At 37.5% G+C, this 18,533-nt stretch overlaps 1 protein-coding gene across 1 annotated transcript; it reads left to right on the top strand.

Moving 5' to 3' along the window:
* Positions 1-665: 665 nt before the first annotated feature.
* Positions 666-15,893, top strand: LOC117654787 (hepatitis A virus cellular receptor 2). The gene is made up of 6 exons (XM_034401685.3): positions 666-796; positions 2,298-2,645; positions 3,743-3,831; positions 6,295-6,424; positions 12,348-12,387; positions 13,705-15,893. The coding sequence occupies exons 1-6, from the start codon at positions 748-750 to the stop codon at positions 13,796-13,798; spliced, it is 750 nt and encodes a 249-aa protein (XP_034257576.1). The 5' UTR covers positions 666-747; the 3' UTR covers positions 13,799-15,893.
* The last annotated feature ends 2,640 nt before the right edge of the window (positions 15,894-18,533 follow it).

Below are 18,533 nucleotides of genomic sequence, written 5' to 3'. Positions count from 1 at the left end.
TTCTAACACTTTTCCAGATTTAAAGCATGCATTTGTTTTTGTTAACTGTCTCTACACTCCCCCCCCTCCATCTGGTAGGAATGCCCTCTTGGCAGTACCACATTTGCCAAGAATTTGCTATGCAGCATCTAAAAATAAGGCATTTTTGATACAGGAGCCCCAACTGTGAAATTATCTTTTTGTTCAGTTTGGGGTCATGTACTTTGTAAGCTTTTCATACCATCGGACAATGTATTTGCTTAATTAATTGTTTTAATTAAATAAGTAGTTTGAATTTATGCAGCTGTACCTTACACTGACTCTGAATTAAGGAGGTATTTTACAGTTGTAATTTTTTTTTTTGTATCCCCAATTTGGAATTATTATGATTGTAAATGAAAAAAGGGAAAACAACATTTTGGAATAATAGAAGAACTAAAAAATAATAGTGGGATTTAAAAGCTAAAGCAAGCCCAGCAGAAATCCAGTTCTTTGAATTGGTTGTTCTATTCTATTCCATTCCATCCCATTCTGTCCTGCCCATCCAATTTGAACATTCCCACAGTCATGCCCACACAACTGTTTCAGTCAAGGCTTCTTTCTAGAGACTGCAACATTTATGACAGGAAGAGGAAGTTCTGGTCAAAGCTATATAAAGGGCACTGTGATTGATGACATGCAGCAGTCAGAAGTCAGAGAAGTTCAGAAACTTGTTTGGGAAACAAGCCTTCTATTAATCAGGTAGAAGGAAATCTTTTCTGTGGTACCATGTTTTCTTGCCTGCTTCTGAAACAGATCCTGCTCATGATATTAACAGGTAACTAAATTTTCCTAAAAGCTACACATAGATAACATCTTTGTAACAGTATTGCTTCAATCTCTTAGAGGATTTGGTAGTATGATTCTGGTCAGAATTTTGGCAAGTTATTGCATGTATTTTAAAGCTGCCATTCCAATACTAGGATGAAAATTGGATGGTTCACGTCTGAACAAACATAATAGAATTGGGATGGATGAATGAATGACTGAAAATTAACATATTGACATCATCTTCATGTGTTATTTTTTACATGGTAGGAAATAAAGGTAGTATGCATGATAATATTAATCCAACACCAGCACTGACTTATTTAGAGTGTCCATTGAAGTTGATACTATTAATTTCTAATATTACATCTGAATCTTTTTTCTAATATGAGTGCAAAATGAAGCAAAAGTCAAAATAAAATGTATACATTTTTACAAATAACATTTGTAAATTTGAGACTCCTTGATTATCCTGTGTAGGGCAACTAAGTATAGGCAGTGGGTGATCTATAATCTTCATTAATGCCAATTGGAAAGGATTAGTTGTAATCATGTTGAGACTATATATCTAACATTAATTCCAATGTTCATGGTTATCTGGCTTAAAATAGACCGCAGTGACAACTGTGCACTAAGAACTTCTGAGGTTTCTCAATTGAGCATTATCTCATTGTGCAAATATGTGACTTAATTATATTTTCCCAGTTTTATAAAATAAGAATAAAATAGGAAAATATGGCCTTCTACCCACTGTATATAGTGACAAAAATGGTGCAAAGATATGAGAAACAAATTCTCAAAAACAAAAATAAGCTTTTAAAGTTTTTATTGCAGGATATTATCATCTATCTATCTATCTATCTATCTATCTATCTATCTATCTATCTATTTCCTGTTTCCCCTCTAAGTTCACTTTTCATCATATGCTAGCTCTGAATCACAAAGGTCTTCCTGTCTGAGTAATTAAGTGTTCTTTCATTTTTGGTAAGATATCACCTAATCCACTAAGAAAACGGTTGTTTGCTAGGCTGAGAAGACAATGTGTGAAGATGTTGTAGATCCTCCATCAGAAAAGTTATAACATGTTATAAATAATGTCCTGTTTAGTAACCAACAATTACATAAACAGTGTAATAGTATTCCACAGTGAGGACATGGTACTGATTTTTTTTTCATTTTATGAACATTTTAAAAAAGGTTATTTAGCCATAAAAATTTAATTTGGATGGAAAAAAATAGAGTTCCTGGCAGGCAACCATAAGGTGTGCGTGGGTATGTGTTTTAATCAGCATTTCCATCCTGCTTTTATTTTCTTTATATTACTCAGCAAACTGAGGCAGTGATGTCATAGTATCTGCTTGGGAGGATATTTCAGATGATAATTTCATTCTTCTAAGGAAAGCTGCTTAGAAGAAAATTATTTTAGAAGCTATGGCCTTATTTGTCCCAAACCAATCTTGTTGTTTTGTTTTTTTTAAAAAATAATAATAATTGTAACATTTCTTCTACAGGTTGCTTCACATCATATGCTGAAACTGTCATACAAGGAAAAGTGGGTGAAAACATCACTTTACCCTGTCATTATTCAGTTAAGGATAATCGACTCACAGATGTTTGTTGGGGACGAAGTTGCCCTTCAGTGGGTAGTTGTCCCAATAAAATGATTAGCATTAATAAATATCTGGAGATAGATGGGCAACTCCAAAAATACCATCTAATGGGAAGTGTCATTCAAGGGGATGTATCTCTGACCATTGCTAACATTACAGAAGATGATGGAGGGACATATTGTTGTCGAGTGGAGTATCAAGGCTTGTTCAATGATGGGAAAATATTTTTCAAATTACTGATCAAGGAAGGTGAGCAGAAGATTTAAATTTGTCACGTGCTCCTTTGGTATACTACAAAGGATTATTTTTTTAAAAAAAAATATGCTTGTAAATTTGAAAAGAAGTATTATTTTTATGAACTTAATCTAATGACTGTCTCTCACTGCAGTGTCAGTACCATCTAAAATTATATACAAAATGATATTTACATGTGTTATGTATTTTGTGTGTGCTATTTATGAATTATGATATAGTCATTAACATTACTGGTTCTGTGTTTCATTTGATATGGAACTCTTCTACTGTGTTCTTTATAAAAGATACAACTCTATTCACACCCGCATACACTTTGTTATGAATGTATGTGTTCACCTACACACACACACACACACATATCATATGTATATTTCAGGGGTGGGTTCTACTTGCCTTTACTAGTGGTTCGCAACGGGGCCGTGCGCATGCGCAGAAGCTTCCTGATGACATCTGGGTCAGTGGGCGGAGCTTCCCACCGGTTTTACTACCAGTTTTTGCGAACCAGTCCGAACCGGGGACAACTCACCACTGGTATTTATACATAAAAATGTATGTATGTGTATATTCATGTATACACACACACACAAATATGTACATACACATATGTGTATATAAATATATGTATGGGTCTGTATGTCATCTGAAATGATGTGTCTCAAGTTATACGATCCAATTAAAACAAACATGAACCCCAAAAAGCATGTTCAGATACAAATATCAATCTAACACTATAAGATTTACAAATTTTATGGAATTCTGTCTTCCAAAAGTTTTATGTATGTATGTATGTATGTATGTATGTATGTATGTATGTATGTATGAGGGGTGAGTTCTACTTACCTTTACTACCGGTTCGCAACAGGATCGCGCATGCACAGATCGCTTCTGATGACATCAGGGTCAGTGGGCGGAGTCTCCTGCCGGTTTTACTACCGGTTCTATAGAACTGGTCTGAACTGGGGGCGACCCACCACTGGTATGTATGTGTGTATGTATAGATAGAGATAGAGATAGAGATAGAGATAGAGATAGAGATAGAGTTATACGTATACAAATTTGTTTTATTCTGTATTAATACTCCTATTTTTCAGCATTGCTTCATACAACGCCTATATATTTTAGTACGACTAATTTTGTTTCCGAACCAAAATCAGTATTCATTACTGAATCGCCACTCAATGTAAGTATCAATATAAAAATGTGTATGTTTCTGTGTTTCTCTGTGTGTGCATATGAATTGGTAGCTATTTATGCTAAGTCTTCTGAAACCTAGTACGCTTTATCTACTTCTCCTTTGTGTCGTCAATTTCCAGGAATTGACTATAAATTTTAGTGAGGGTCTGAAGAAAAAAAGGGGGAAAGTGTCGGTGTCCATGAATCATTGGGTGCCCATCCTTGCCATATCCTAACTATCATGTTTCAATGCTAGGCAGGAAAAGGCATTATGATACTTCTAAGAGGTTTATTCTGGGTTATATAAACAATGGAAATAGCATTGAGAAAATACACAATTTCTTGAGGAGCTCTGAGAGATAAAGAGCCAGAAGAGAACTCTGATATTACTTTGGAGGAAGATGAAGAGCAAATTGGATCAAAAATATAAGAAAGATATTTAATCCATACTATGGATTAAATTGTGGCAAGTGTCTGCTAATAGTGGCCCTGTTTTAGGTGACCCAATTCCTGGTGGGAAGAGATATGTCATTGGACTATCCACAGGATTACTATGAGGAATATTTTTGCTATCTGACAAATAAAATTTCTTGGATCAGCTTAGAATTGGACTCTGAGTGGACATTTCCAGTTGAACTGCCCGAGGCAACGTTTTATAGGATTGTTTTAAGTAAATTCAGTTCTGTAAAGTGTCCTGAAGTTCTGCAGTTGGTAAACTTGGCCATCTGTTAGATCCAGGTCTCCCCTGAATGGTTAAAACTGCATAGGAGGTAACCTGTGACTGGACCCTGTAACTGGCTCTTCTCTGAGGAAAGGTTAATCCCCAATGCCTTGAAAGAGGCCATGGTGCTTCTGCTTCTTAAGAGGTTATCTTTGGACTTAATGATGCTGGGCAATTTCCATCCAGTTTCCAACCTTCCATTTTAAGGGGAAGGTGGTAGGAGAGGATGGTCCCAGAGGACCCTAAAGAAACACATTATCTGGACCCATACCAGTTTGTTTTCATAGCCAATGTTGTTGTATTTATCAATAATCTGTGGTAGAACTGGAATGCGGTTGATGTTCATCTTGGTGCTCCTCAATCTCCCAGCAGTTTCTGATATATTTGATCATGGTATGCTGGGTAGGTCAGGTATCAGCAATACACTGTTATTCAATTATACAATTCAATACCAGGTGGACTAAGTGATGCTGTTGAGGTCCTGACCCAACACCTGGAGTCTGTGGAGATCTGGCTCAGGAAGAGCACACTCAGGCTCAATCCTAGCAAGAGTCAGGGACTGCTTTTTTTTTTTTTTTACCTTCCCAGTTCTGGGAATATTCTATTTACCATTGCACAGTTTGCAAAAACTGAATTCAAGTTTAAAAAGTAAAGATTGAAGGCCAACGTTATTATTATACTCAATTCTCTCCTTCTGTGACACCCCTAATAAACAAGCAGTGATGACAGTTCAAATCACAGTGGGAATACTGTGTGTATGGGTGTGTGTGTGTGTATCCAAATACTATTAATATTTACATCACCAAAGTTCTAAGGAGAATTATAAATGGAACAGCAACTATTTTACTGCTAGAAAGAGATTCTAATATTTTTGCAGTCTCCCATCATGTCTCATTTTAAGATTGCTACTAACTGCATGGCGTGGGCTTTTTTTCACATCCCCATTTCTTCTTTTAGCTTTTTTTTTTAGCAATTTGCCAAAGAAGAGTTTATCTGAACACTTGCACAACATTTTGTGACTTTTCTTGTGACTAATTTTCCAACCACATAAGGGTGAGAGCCAGTTGAATCTTTTGTAGGCCAAATTTTGAATTCATAACTATATACTTTTAAAGTTTGAATAAAGCACACACACACACACACACACACACACACACACACACACACACACACTAGAAGTGGGTTTCAGCAGGTTCTGACCAGTTCTGGAGAACCGATAGCGGAAATTTTGAGTAGTTCGGAGAACCGGTAGTAAAAAATCTGACTGGCTCTGCCCCCATCTATTCTCTGCCTCCCAAGTCCCAGCTGATTGGGAGAAAATGGAGATTTTACAGTATCCTTCATCTGGAGTGGGGTGGGAATGGAGATTTTACAGTATCCTTCCTCTGCCACTCCCACCAAGCCATGCCCACCAAGCCAAGCCACGCCCACCAAGCCACACCCACAGAACTGGTAGTAAAAAATTTTGAAACCCACCACTGACACACACACCCTAGAAGTGTCAGTTCTGAGGAAGAGTTAGAAACAAACAAATAGGAAGTAGTCTGATGAATGGCTTTCTTGTACTAAAATCTCAAATTGATGAGATAAATGCTCCTATTAACTCTCCTGAATGCTAATAATGTTAATAATTAATATACTTTAGAGCTTGCTAGCTCCAGTTGATTCTGGCTAGCTTTCATTAAGTAAACAAACTCTTCAGCTCAGCGTGGTTCTGCTGTGATGTTTTTTGTTTATTTGCTTTTCCAGAATATTTCATTATATAGGTCTATAATGGTAAAGGAGCAAGCAAAGAATTCACCTTATCGGATAGGCCTATACCTTGGAATTGGAACATGTGTAATTCTACTCGCCATTATAATCCTGCTAATTATAAAGTGTAAGTATTGTGACTTCTATTAAGGGTTTTTTGTGTGTGTGTATGCTGGCCATGTAATACTTTGCCTTGCCATGTCCCTTTGCCATACTTTATTTAGTCTTTCTTATAGGCCACTTTGGTCTCTCTGTTATTCAGTAAGCCTTCATGGTATAGTAGCTTCACTGCATCTTCTTCATTGTCATTTAGATATTATTCCAATACTTCTTTTCCCTTTTTCCCTTTCCCTTTTTCAACCATTTGGTGTATTTGCAACATTCCACATCTACATATTTTCCTTGATAAGTAGAGTTTGCATGGATGAAGGACATGATCCGTTGTCATTATTTTTCTAATCTTCCTATCTAGGGCTTTTAGTTCTGCTGGAGTCTGCTCCACTATTCCAGCTGTGTATCTAATGACTGGAACTGACTATTCTTATTTCTAGGTCCTTGATTATCCAATCATGTGGCAGAGAGTCAAATGAATTCTTATAATCAATCCAAGCTACATTCAAATTGGACTTTCCTTCTCTTTGTTGTTGTTAGTTGCGAAGTCATGTCCAACCCATCATGACCCCATGGACAATGTTCCTCCAGGCCTTCCTGTCCTCTGCCATCCTCTGGAGTCCATTTAAGCTCACGTCCTACTGCTTCAGTGACTCCATCCAGCCACCTCATTCTTTGCCGTCCCCTTCTTCTTTTGCCCTCAATCTTTTCCAGCATTAGGCTCTTCTCCAGTAAGTCCTTCCTTCTTAGGTGGCCAAAGTATTTGAATTTCATCTTCAGGAGCTGGCCTTCTAAAGAGCAGTCAGGGTTGATCTCCTCTAGGACTGACCAGTTTGATCGCCTTGAAGTCCAAGGGACTTGCAGGAGTCTTCTCCAGTACCATAGTTCAAAGCCTCAATTCTTTGGTGCTCAGCCTTTCTTATGGTCCAACTTTCACAGCCATACATTGCAACTGGGAAAACCATAGCCTTGACTATATACACTTTTGTTGGCAGGGTGATGTCTCTGCTTTTTAGTATTCTGTCTAAATTTGGCATAGCTTTCCTCTCTAGGAGCAAGCGTCTTTTAATTTCTTGGCTGCAGTCCCCATGTGCGGTGATCTTGGAGCCCAGGAAAATAAAATCTGTCACTACCTCCATTTCTTCCCCATCTATTTGCCAGGAAGTTAGAGGGCCAGATGCCATGAACTTAGCTTTCTTAATGTTGAGTTTCAAGCCAATGTTCGCACTCTCCTTCTTTACCCGTATCAAGAGGCTCTTTAATTCCTCTTTACTTTCTGCTATTAGAGTGGTATCATCTGCATATCTGAGGTTGTTTATATTTCTCCCGGCAATCTTAATTCCAACTTGTGATTCATCTAGCCCTGCCTTTCTCATGATGTACTCTGCATATAAGTTAAATAGGCAGGGTGACAGTATACAGCCTTGCCGGACTCCTTTCCCAATTTTGAACCAATCAGTGGTTCCGTGTCCAGTTCTCACTGTTGCTTCTTGACCCGCATATAGGTTTCTCAAGAGACAAATAAGATGATCTCTTTAAGAATTTGCCACAATTTGTTGTGATCCATACAATCAAAGGCTTTAGCATAGTCAATGAAGCAAAAGTAAAAATATTTCTGGAACTCCCTAGCTTTTTCCATGATCCAGCATATGTTGGCAATTTGATCTCTAGTTCCTCTGTTTCTTCGAAATCCTGCCTGCACTTCTGGTAGTTCTCGATCCACATACTGCTGGAGCCTAGCTTGTAGGATTTTGAGCATACCTTTACTAGCATGTGAAATGTGTGCAATGGTGCAATAGTTTGAACACTCTTTGGCATTGCCTTTCTTTGGAATAGGAATGTAAACTGACCTTTTCCAATCCTGTGGCCACTGTTGAGTTTTCCAAATTTGCTGGCAAATTGAGCGTAGCGCTTTTACTGCATCGTCTTTTAAGATTTTGAATAGCTCAGCTGGAATACTGTCACCTCCATTAGCTTTGCTCAGGTTTCCTAAGGCCCATTTGACTTCACATTCTAGGATGTCTGGCTCGAGGTCAGTGACATAATCTTGACAATTAGAAACTGATTTTTTTGTTCCTTTGCTGTTTGGGCAGTTTCCTTTCTGTTCAGGTAGAAAGAGCTTGTTTTCAACTGGAGGCTGCTGGACTGCATCAGCTACCATTCATTAGCAATTTGAAAGTTGCTGGTAAGCAGATAATTGGCCTTTAGTTGCCTGGAGCTGCTCCTTTTGTTGGGTCTTTCATTATTAGGTTTTGACAGAAATTAACCAATTTCAATTTCACCTCCGTGCAGTATGTTGTCAATTGTTTTGGCAATGAGTGGTGTATAACAGATGTTTCAACCAAAAATGATGCAGTTCATCTTCGCCTGACCAAGTGCAGAACCTCTTTGCCCTTTTCTGCTGTTATTACATGTTCTTTCATTTCAGCTTATCTGTTATTCTTATCTACCTTCTTTAGCCAAGTTACATTTTTGTTGTTATATGTGGGTGATCTACAGTTAGATTCAAAGTCTAGGACTGGTGGAAACATAATAATTCAGGTTCTAACCAAAGACCAAAGAATGATTAACGTAACATCTAAGAATATAGGCGGTTCCAAGCAGGGTGCTTTTTTTGTAAAATTAGGGTGTTCAGGTCTGATAAATTCATTGTTTCCAGATATCGAGGAAGCCTTATTATTATTTTTGCTAATATTAATCCTGATGTTAAATTTTATTTGTTTGTTTGTTTGTTTGTTTGTTTGTTTTACACATTTTTGAACTGCCCATCTCCCTCAGACAATATAGAATATTTGCAGTGAAACTTATCAGCTGAAATGGAAATACAGAGAAACTGCAGGAAGGGCCAATATCAAACAGCCAAAGTACTTCTTTACTAAAATCTGTCTTCTTGTTCTCAAATGTTTCTTTCCTTGCATAGAGGCTTCTTTTTTTCTACCTTCTTTTCAGTGAAATTAGGAATTATTGTGCCCCTGATTTTGAGCTCATTTCATTGTTGAGAGGTAAAACTTCTCAGAATTTCCCCTGAAAAATAAACCATAATTACTTCTGTTCTATCAAACTGAATGAAAATGGTAAAAGAAATACTCAGAAGAAATGTTGCCTAAGCACTACATTAAAATGCCATATGGTAGGATGACTTGGGATAGAGAGATTTCCTTTGTGTAGCACTTCTTGGTTTACCTTCTACTCCCAATGTATTTTGGGTTTCCCACTGCAACTGTTTACTTTAGTGAGTGAATATTGAAACAAGCCTGCTATATTTTCTGCAATGATCATTGGGATCTTTCTCCTTGATTAATCTGTTAATGTAAAATGTTAGAATAGAATAGAGCTGGAAGGGACCTTGGAGGTATTCTAGTCCAATCCCCTCCTCAAGCAGGAGAACCTATACCATTTCAGACAAGTGGCTGTCCAGTCTCTTCTTAAAAACTTCCAGTGATGAAGCACACACAACTTCAGAAGGCAAGCTGTTCCACTGGTTTATTATCTCACTGTTAGGAAATGATTCCTTAATTAATAATCACCCAGCGACCCTCTTTAAGATGAACTGCCTCCTCCCGGAGAAGGAGGAGATTGAGGTCCACCTGAAGGGGCATGCTGAGGAATTTGTGGATTTTCTGGAAGACAAAATCGCTCAACTTTGTTCCCAGTTAGATCCCGGTGTGGTTGCTGATCCGGTGGAAGCCCCTGAGGACGTTCTTGCCCTGTTATCTGGGTGCAATTCAATGCTTAATGCATTGTAAGCCGCCCTGAGTCTCCGGAGAAGGGCTGCATATAAATCAAATTAAAAAAAAAAAAGGTGCTGGTTGTCACCTTTAAAGCCTTTCATGGCTTGGGACGAGGTTATCTGAGAGACCGTCTCTTGCCAGTCACATCTACCTGACCCATAAGAGTGGGGAGGCAGGAAATGCTCTGGGTCCCATCCCCGAGAGAGATACATCTGGTGGGTCCCAGAAGAAGGGCCTTCTCTGTGGTGGCTCCCTCTCTCTGGAACATCATTCCCCCAGAGATTAGAATGTCCCTCACTCTAGAACTCTTCCAGAAGGGGCTGAAGACCTGGTTCTGCCAGTGGGCTTGTGGAACCCAGAACAGGACGGAGCCGATTAAATGGCTTGTGTGATCTGCTGTCGCTGGGGCGGGGATGGGGGGTGATTTTATTATATTATACTATATTAATTTATTTGATTCTTTTTATTAGTGTTATTGTTTTAAATGTTTTAAATATTGTTTTATTATTTTAAATGTGGTTTTATATTCTGTAAGCTGCCTTGAGTCGCCATGGGCGAATAGGCCATTTATATTATATTGAATATAAATTCAATAAATAAATAAATAAATAAATAATTCTAGGTTGCTTTTCTCCTTGATTAGTTTCTATCCATTATTTCTTCTCTTACCTTCTGATGCTTTGGAAAATAAGTTGACACCCTTTTCTTTGTGACAACCTCTCAAATACTGGAATGCTGCTATTATGTCTCCCCCTCTAGTCTTTCTTTTCTCTACACTAGTCACACCCAATTCCTGCAAGCATTCTTCATATGTTTTAGTCTCCAGGCCTTTAATCATCTTTGTTACTCTTCTCTACACTTTTTCTATAGTCTCAACATCTTTTTTTGTAATGTGGTGACCAAAATTGGATGCAGTATTCCAGGTTAGTTAGTTTACTTTATTGTCATTGCACCTCATACAATGAAATTAAATGCCATCTTCAGTGTACATTATACATAAAAAAACAAAAACAAAACACACATCCTTCATATTCTATACAACTGATATTGCATTAATATTGCACTATACAGTAGAATTCAATATAGTTACTGCTCTGGGATAGAAGCTGTTTTTCAGCCTATTTGTCCTTGTGTTTATTGTCCTGCACTGTCTGCCAGATGGTAATAGTTCAAAAAGAAAAGGGGTGCCCAGGATGAGATGGATCTTTAAGAATGTTTTTAACTTTCTTAAGGTAGTGGGAGCTACAAGGCTCTTCCAAAGAGCGGAGAGGGCAACCAATGATCCTCTGGGCAATGAGGTTAACCCTCTGGAGCACTGACCTATCTGCCACTGTGCAATTGGCAAACCATACACAGGTGCAGTAAATTAAAATACTCTCTATGGTGCAGCGGTAGAAGGTCACCAGCAGTTTTTCATTCAGTTGTTGTTCTCTGAGAAGTCTCAGGTAGTGTAATCTCTGCTGGGCCCTTTTGACCAGTGCTGAAATGTGAGTGCCCCAGGTCAGGTCCTATTTTATGATAACACCCAGAAACTTAAAACTAGCCACTTGCTCCACTTGGTCTCCCTTGATAACCAAGGGCTGGTCTTAACTAAGGTGTGGTCTTACTAAAGTTTTATAAAGCAATACTAATACTTCAACATGATTTTGATTCTATGTGTGGGAATCCAGATGATGTAATAAGCAAAGGTTAAAGCTTTCCACTTTCCAAAATTCTGGAGGACTCCTGACTCTGGTCAGATGTCAGAACCTCTAAAGACCTCCACCAAACTTTCTTCTGGCTTAGTTAGATATTTCACTCTGCCAGACCTTGCTAGAACATGAGTATTGTCATTAAGTGAAGCAAGCAAGAGAGCAAATGTGGTTTTTAAAACAGTGGGAACTGTAAAAGTTGTACTCTCAACAGGGGTGTGTAAAGCAGGAAAGGTTGAGAAGAATTACTGCCTGGTAGGGCTTGATAACCTCTCTTTTTATAACAAGCAATATCAGTAGGTTTGATTTTGATTTTATGATTTTGTGTATGTAGTGAATTCAGCTCCACTAGCAGTAGGTGCTTTAGAAGTGGATGTTATGCAGACACTCTCAAAGTACATAATTTGACTACTGTATCAAACCCAGAAAAAAAGACGTCTCATTCTTAAAATAATTGAGTAAATTGTTTTCATTTTCTTTCAAGTGAAAATTATTTGTTGCTCTGATTATCTTGCAGGGTACCTACACAAGAAGCAGAAGACAATTAATTCTACAAGGTAATTATTATTAAATATGTTTCTACTTGAATGGTAGGAAGAATAAAGCCCTCACTTATTATATAACTGCTACAAGGAAACACAATACACGAATATGATGTTAACAGTTCATGAATACATTGACCTTCAAAAAGGCTGACACCAACCTACCCTAACCATGAGAATGTGGTCACTTCAAACTTATTGGCTGCACAGAAATAGTTCCATGTATTTCAGACTACTAACTCAGCAGTCATACATACAAGAAATGTTTCATGTGATCAAATAGATGCAAATACAAATCTAAAAAAAAAAAAAATCCAACGAATTTGAAATTTAAGGGATTTTGAATATTTAACTTGGTTTTGTTGCCAAAAGGAAAAGAAAAACTTGGTTTAAACAAAGCAATCTCAGAGGCACTTGGTAATTTTTTTGGCATTTCTCAAGAAATAAATAAATAAACATGTCTTTTCTATTTTTTTTTTGAGAAGAACATTCCAAGGAGAACGATGCATGCTAAGATTAGTAAGAAAGGAGGAAGTAATAAAGGAGGAAGAAAAATTGAACTAAAAAAGTTTAGTTCCTGTTTTTGTTTTGTTTTTGGCTTGAGATACTTTGAGTGAGTTATGTAAATTCTATGCACATTCACCCATCCACCCTTACCAATTCATTTCTAATCAATCAGATTTTTCAGAAATCGTATAGGACCCAAAATGGAGAATAATTTTTTTCTGAATTTTGTAGCATCTGTTGTGAAGGCTTTCCTATCCCATTTTCTAATCTTTTTCCAAAACAGCAGCAGCAGCAGCAGCAACAACAACAACAAAGGGAGATGGCAAGCTTATTGGGAGCATGCTGTTATAGCATCATTAAGGTGCATGGGGAAGTGAATTTATTAACAATTTAAAAGATGAAAATGGGTGACGCGTTATTATATGTTCTGTTTAGGGCAGAACATTTAATGCAGAAAGTGGATCAAAATAGCTTCTCTTCCTCTTGCAACACTGGAACCTAATTAACAGTACTGTTAAGTTGAATCATGGAGGTTTGACAATGAAACCGAACAAGTGCACTCAGTATAAGTAAGCTGAATGAAGGAAATTGCAGGATGTGAAAGGTGTTATTTTACTGGATGTATAGTTAAAAATGACAATCACAAGAGATGATTATAGTCTGCAATTTAACCAAAGAGGAAGGTAAGGCTATGATTGGCTAATTATCATAATGTAATATTGCATTCATGCCCAGCTAGAGTTCCTATAGCATCTGGGCAAATCTATGACATAATTCACTATGGCAGTTAAATTCTAATCTGATTTGTACTTTTGATTTTTACAGTCAAGTGGCATTTACAAATTCAGCAGCTCAAGGGATTCAGCATGTTGTCAGTGCTGATGTCCATGCACCGGAAAATATTTATCACTGCTTTTGAAGAATCATTTTAGCAGACTCATGTCAAAGAAGGCACTCTATTTGGAGCAGCATATTTGGCAAACAGATCTTGTAATAGACGGATATAGATTCAAGCTTTGTTTATATTAATGAAATCAAAGACAGAGACAAGAGAATCAGTTTTACAATCTTGCGGTAGAAATATTGTGCCTTGTTTAGCATCCCTCCCTATTAAAGTTGCGCAGGAGAACTGCCAGTTTCAGATAGTGCTCCAATACCCAGTTCTTCCTTCTTCTGACACTAAGTCCAATGGTCTGGACTGCTTATTTGTCATCCATCTGCCACAGGTAGAGACAAACTGCATTAGCACTTTGCTTATTTGCTTTCTATTACCAGCTGAAATTCGGTGAAAAAAAGTAGCCTTGGGATAGCTGGTTAGTACAAAATTAAGAGCTCATGTTTGGCTGTTATGGCCCTATAAAGTTGGCACATGCTGACCTGCTACATCCTCTTTTGAGCATTTGGATGGGATATAGAAAGGTAGGTAATACAGTACTTATGGACTTAACCTCAGTTGACATTTTTGGGCATAAGGTATAGTTTTCACAAGATATCTCTTCATTGTTATGAAATGCAGCCACAATCTTCTAGCATTTGAAGATGCAATAACTTGGCTACCCATTTCTTATCTATGGCTGTTTTCCATGTGGACCCTGATTGAGGACCTGATTTTCCATGGTATGTCATTGTGTGAAGACTACCTGCAACTAATTGTCTGCTAAATGAGGAAGGCTATTATGAGGGGGGGGGGAAGGAAGGCTAGTATGTGCTATTTGCTCCTCTTAAACAAAATTCCTGATTACTGAGTGAGGCAATCTTGGCATGAAATACATTTCCTGCTATAAATCATGTGCAAGCTTTACTTGATGCATAATTTTTGCCAAAAAGCCTATTGAGTTGAGAAAGATACAAAAACATATGTCAAAAATGAAGGAGCTAAAGCAACTGAAAAGCTGTAATAGTTGATAGGTTGGGAAAAAATAACTAAAGTGGAGGGATCATTGTTTTTGTGGATAAAATTATGATCAATTTTATGTGGTAAAGGTGATAGATATTAACTCTATTTCATAATATAAAATTTTGAATGAGTGGTTATTATTTATGTTAGTACTTGCTTACATTATTAAAGACAATGTTCTAGAAAAGCTTTTTGTTTAGTTTTGACAGGCAATAATATGATTGTAGATTTAATAGGTATGAAGAGATAGAATTACAGAATCATTTGATGCCAAATATTTCTATATTTCTTTAAGACAATTCTCAGGCATTTCTTATTGTTTCTCAATGAAACTCAGTTTACCATCCATTGGTTATTTATGCCTTCTGATATAGTGTGCTGTACTCCTCCCATATACAAAATAACTGTAGGTTATTTTGCTATCTTGTTTACACTGAGTGTTAATCATTTCCATATCTTGATTTTCTTTGTCATTTACTGTTCCCTCATTCCTGTGAGCCAGGTTTGCAAATGAATGTAATTAATCTTTTTTAAAATGCTTTTACTGGGCTTTCCAGAACCTATTTCTGTATTACCATAGGCCAAAGGCCACACATAATATATCCATAGGAATAAGGGCTGCATAATTGATTGAACCATCTAACATTTGGATGGGGCTGCTTCTTTGAGAGTTTTTTTAAAACTATGACATGCCTACATCTCCCAGTTTTCCATTTCAAAATAGCAAGAAAATGTGTACTACTTTTCAAGAATTATGGCCACTGCTATCCTGCTGTGGAATGGGGATCTGAGGATCAAGTGTGGTCATAAAATCACAAATTGGCCTAATACCACCACCCAGATGATGCACTTGGATTTATAATGTTTGCTAGGTTATATGTCTGCATTTTATTTTTGATTCTATTATCTCTTCCCAATTGAAGTATGCTTTTCTTTTCTTTGTACATAGTCCAGATTTTTTTTCTAGATTTGTCATTCTTTGATACCTAACACAAACCTAAGCATATTGATGCTACTATATTTCAGATGATGTTTCCTCTGATGATAAAAAATATGTATATTCTTTAAGTGGTCGCTGAATTATCTTTGTTGAACAGTAAAGATTTTTTTAAACAAACAACACAGAAATTGGTAGATAATTATAATTAACAAGGATTTTGTTGCATTGTTGTCTGATACGGAATGCTACCAAAACATCTAGGTATATTTGAAGTTGCAGTATAACATATGTTTTATATATTTTCCCCATTATCACTTCCAGTTCCACTTTTCCCACTAGAAAGGTGCTGGAAAATATGTTTGTGTGAGATGGTCCGATGTATTGCTCTCATAGGTGCTGTGTGTTTTCAGTACTAAACACTTGAATTAGTTTTGATGATTTCATGTTCAGTTAGTTTTCAAACTGGATATAAAAATCAAGAAGTTTCCTTTAAAATTCTTGGCATTGATGTTTACAGAACTTGCTAAAGTCACATGTTGGAAAGTGAAAATAAGAACTACATTTCATTGTAATGTATTGTTAAAGAAGTAAGGAACAAAAACAGGGAAGAGGACTTTTTCTGAATACTTTTGCTTTCTCAGCTGGGGAAAAAGGGAGTTATTTACAGGAAAAAACATACTGAAGTGATAAACTTGATACCCTTTTTAATTGTAATACATTAGGAAAAATGTCTCATGTCTAATGTAGAGTAGGACTTGATTGAAACAGTCCCAATACTTACTAATCCAAAAGTCACAATATATTTTGAAGAACAGCCATTGCATAGGTCTGTGATGGTAAACCTATGGCACGTGTGCCACAGATGGCATGCCTAGCCATTTCGGTGGGTATGCAAGCTCATTTTTGGGCCTTCTGGGCCCACTGGAAGTCAGCAAAAGGGCCGTTTCTGGCCTCCGGAGAGCCTCCAGGGAGGCTGGGGTAGGGAAGGCCATTTTTGCCCTTCCCAAGTTCCTAGAAAGGCCCTGGAGCCTGGGGAGAGAGAAAAACGGGCCTACCAAGCCCACCAGCCATCGTGTGCCATTGCGTGCCAGGAGCAGAGGGGGGGAGCGGAGGGGTCACACATGCATGCGCGGGGGCGGGGCACATAGAATTATGGATGTGGGCATGCGTGTGTGCAACACCACCTCCACCCCCGCTCTTGGCATGCGATGGCAAAAAGATTAGCCACCCCTGGCATAGGCTTTGCTACCAGCCAGATCAACTCAGTGACCCAACCATGTTTCTAAGACCCTACAAAATGCCTGAATTCCAAGAATGTTGTTTTGGCAAGATGATCTGATATATTAATGTAGCCATGACTTTTTCCAGGTTTACTTAGAAATGATTGGGAATAGCTTTTGATGCAGTTGTTTTATCAATGCAGCAAGAGAAGCTTATTGTACATTCTATGTATTATTTTAATCCCTTCAAACATTTCTTTAATAAAAGAAGTTATATAAAAAGAAATTGCATCAATTATAAAGCCTTCCTTTGATAAACACCTTCCCTTTGGAGGCTACTGAAATTATTATGGGATGGAAGACGTATGCCCTGTCTTCATGAAATTTTGGAAATGGCAACTTCTATAATCCATGTCATTAATCCTGGGGCAGAAAAATAGCCTTGTAAATTATCAGAACTAAACTTTCAGACTGATTGTTTTTTTTGGGGGGGGAAGGACAGGGGGGAAGGGGTTCTCATATTCCAGGATCTTTTTTTCCCTAATTTTCTTTTAATAGCAGCACTTTCTCAGATTTTCCTCTGAAACAAAAGGAAGAACGTTGTCATTTTTGCTTCCCCTTTTTCCGTGGAATGGGGAAATGGATGCTTACACCATATCATTGGCATGGAATGTGTGCAGAGAAACTATAAAAACATGTTTTATTGAGTTACTGCTGTTCTTCTGATTTGTATATACACAATTTAATATTTTATATTCTCTTATGTTGTTTTTACCCTTTTCAATTGAAAGTCCATATTGAGGTGTGAGGCTTACCTCAATATTTCTAGCACTTGGGCAGCAAGATAGGAATTTTAGTTTCAAAATAACCGTAGCCATACAAGAGCAAGAGGGAGTGGAATCCAGGGAGTGGTTCACTGGAGAATACTGTATTTTGCACCGCAGTATAAGATGCAGCTTAGTTTTTGGGGAGGAAAATAGGAAAAAAAAATCTGCCTACCAGGTATTCATCTGGCTAGCGTCCTTAGTCTAGTCAGCTTCAGGACATTAGTTTGCTGGTTTTTATCCCCTGCTTGGGGATAAAAAACAGCTTCTAAACCACAACTGATCTTTGGAGAGAGAAGCAATGAGAAAAGCAGCCAAAGTACGGAGATCGCTTCACTCGCTAGCACCTCCTTAGGGCTGAAAAAAAGCTTCAAAAAAGCTACATTCGGAGTATAAGACGCACCCAAATTTTCAGCCTCTTTTAGGAGGGGGGAAAATGTGTGTCTTATACTCCGAAAAATATGGTATATTGTCTTTTCCCTTTTGACAACAATTTCCTTGATTTGACAACAATCAAATCAAAAAACCAGGTTTCACTTTTGGTGAATGAGCATTTGGTGAATGAGCATTTATTGTTACCTATGATCTCATGAAAGTCACTTGGGATCTCTGATGCAGAGAAAGGGACCTTTTAGAAAAATTGTTATTCTCCCCCCCCCCCAAAAAAAAACAAAAACAAAACTCAGAAATACTTTTTCAGTGACTAATATTGGAAATTCTAGTGCAGAGAACTGATGCCAAGAAAAAGGATAGACAGCATTTCAGTCTGTCAC

This window comes from Pantherophis guttatus, chromosome 2 (assembly GCF_059756535.1).
Source record: "Pantherophis guttatus breed Tessera chromosome 2, ASM5975653v1, whole genome shotgun sequence".
NCBI lineage: Eukaryota > Metazoa > Chordata > Lepidosauria > Squamata > Colubridae > Pantherophis > Pantherophis guttatus.
Note: the sequence above shows the minus strand (reverse complement) of the source record. Positions and strands in the feature narration are given on the sequence as shown.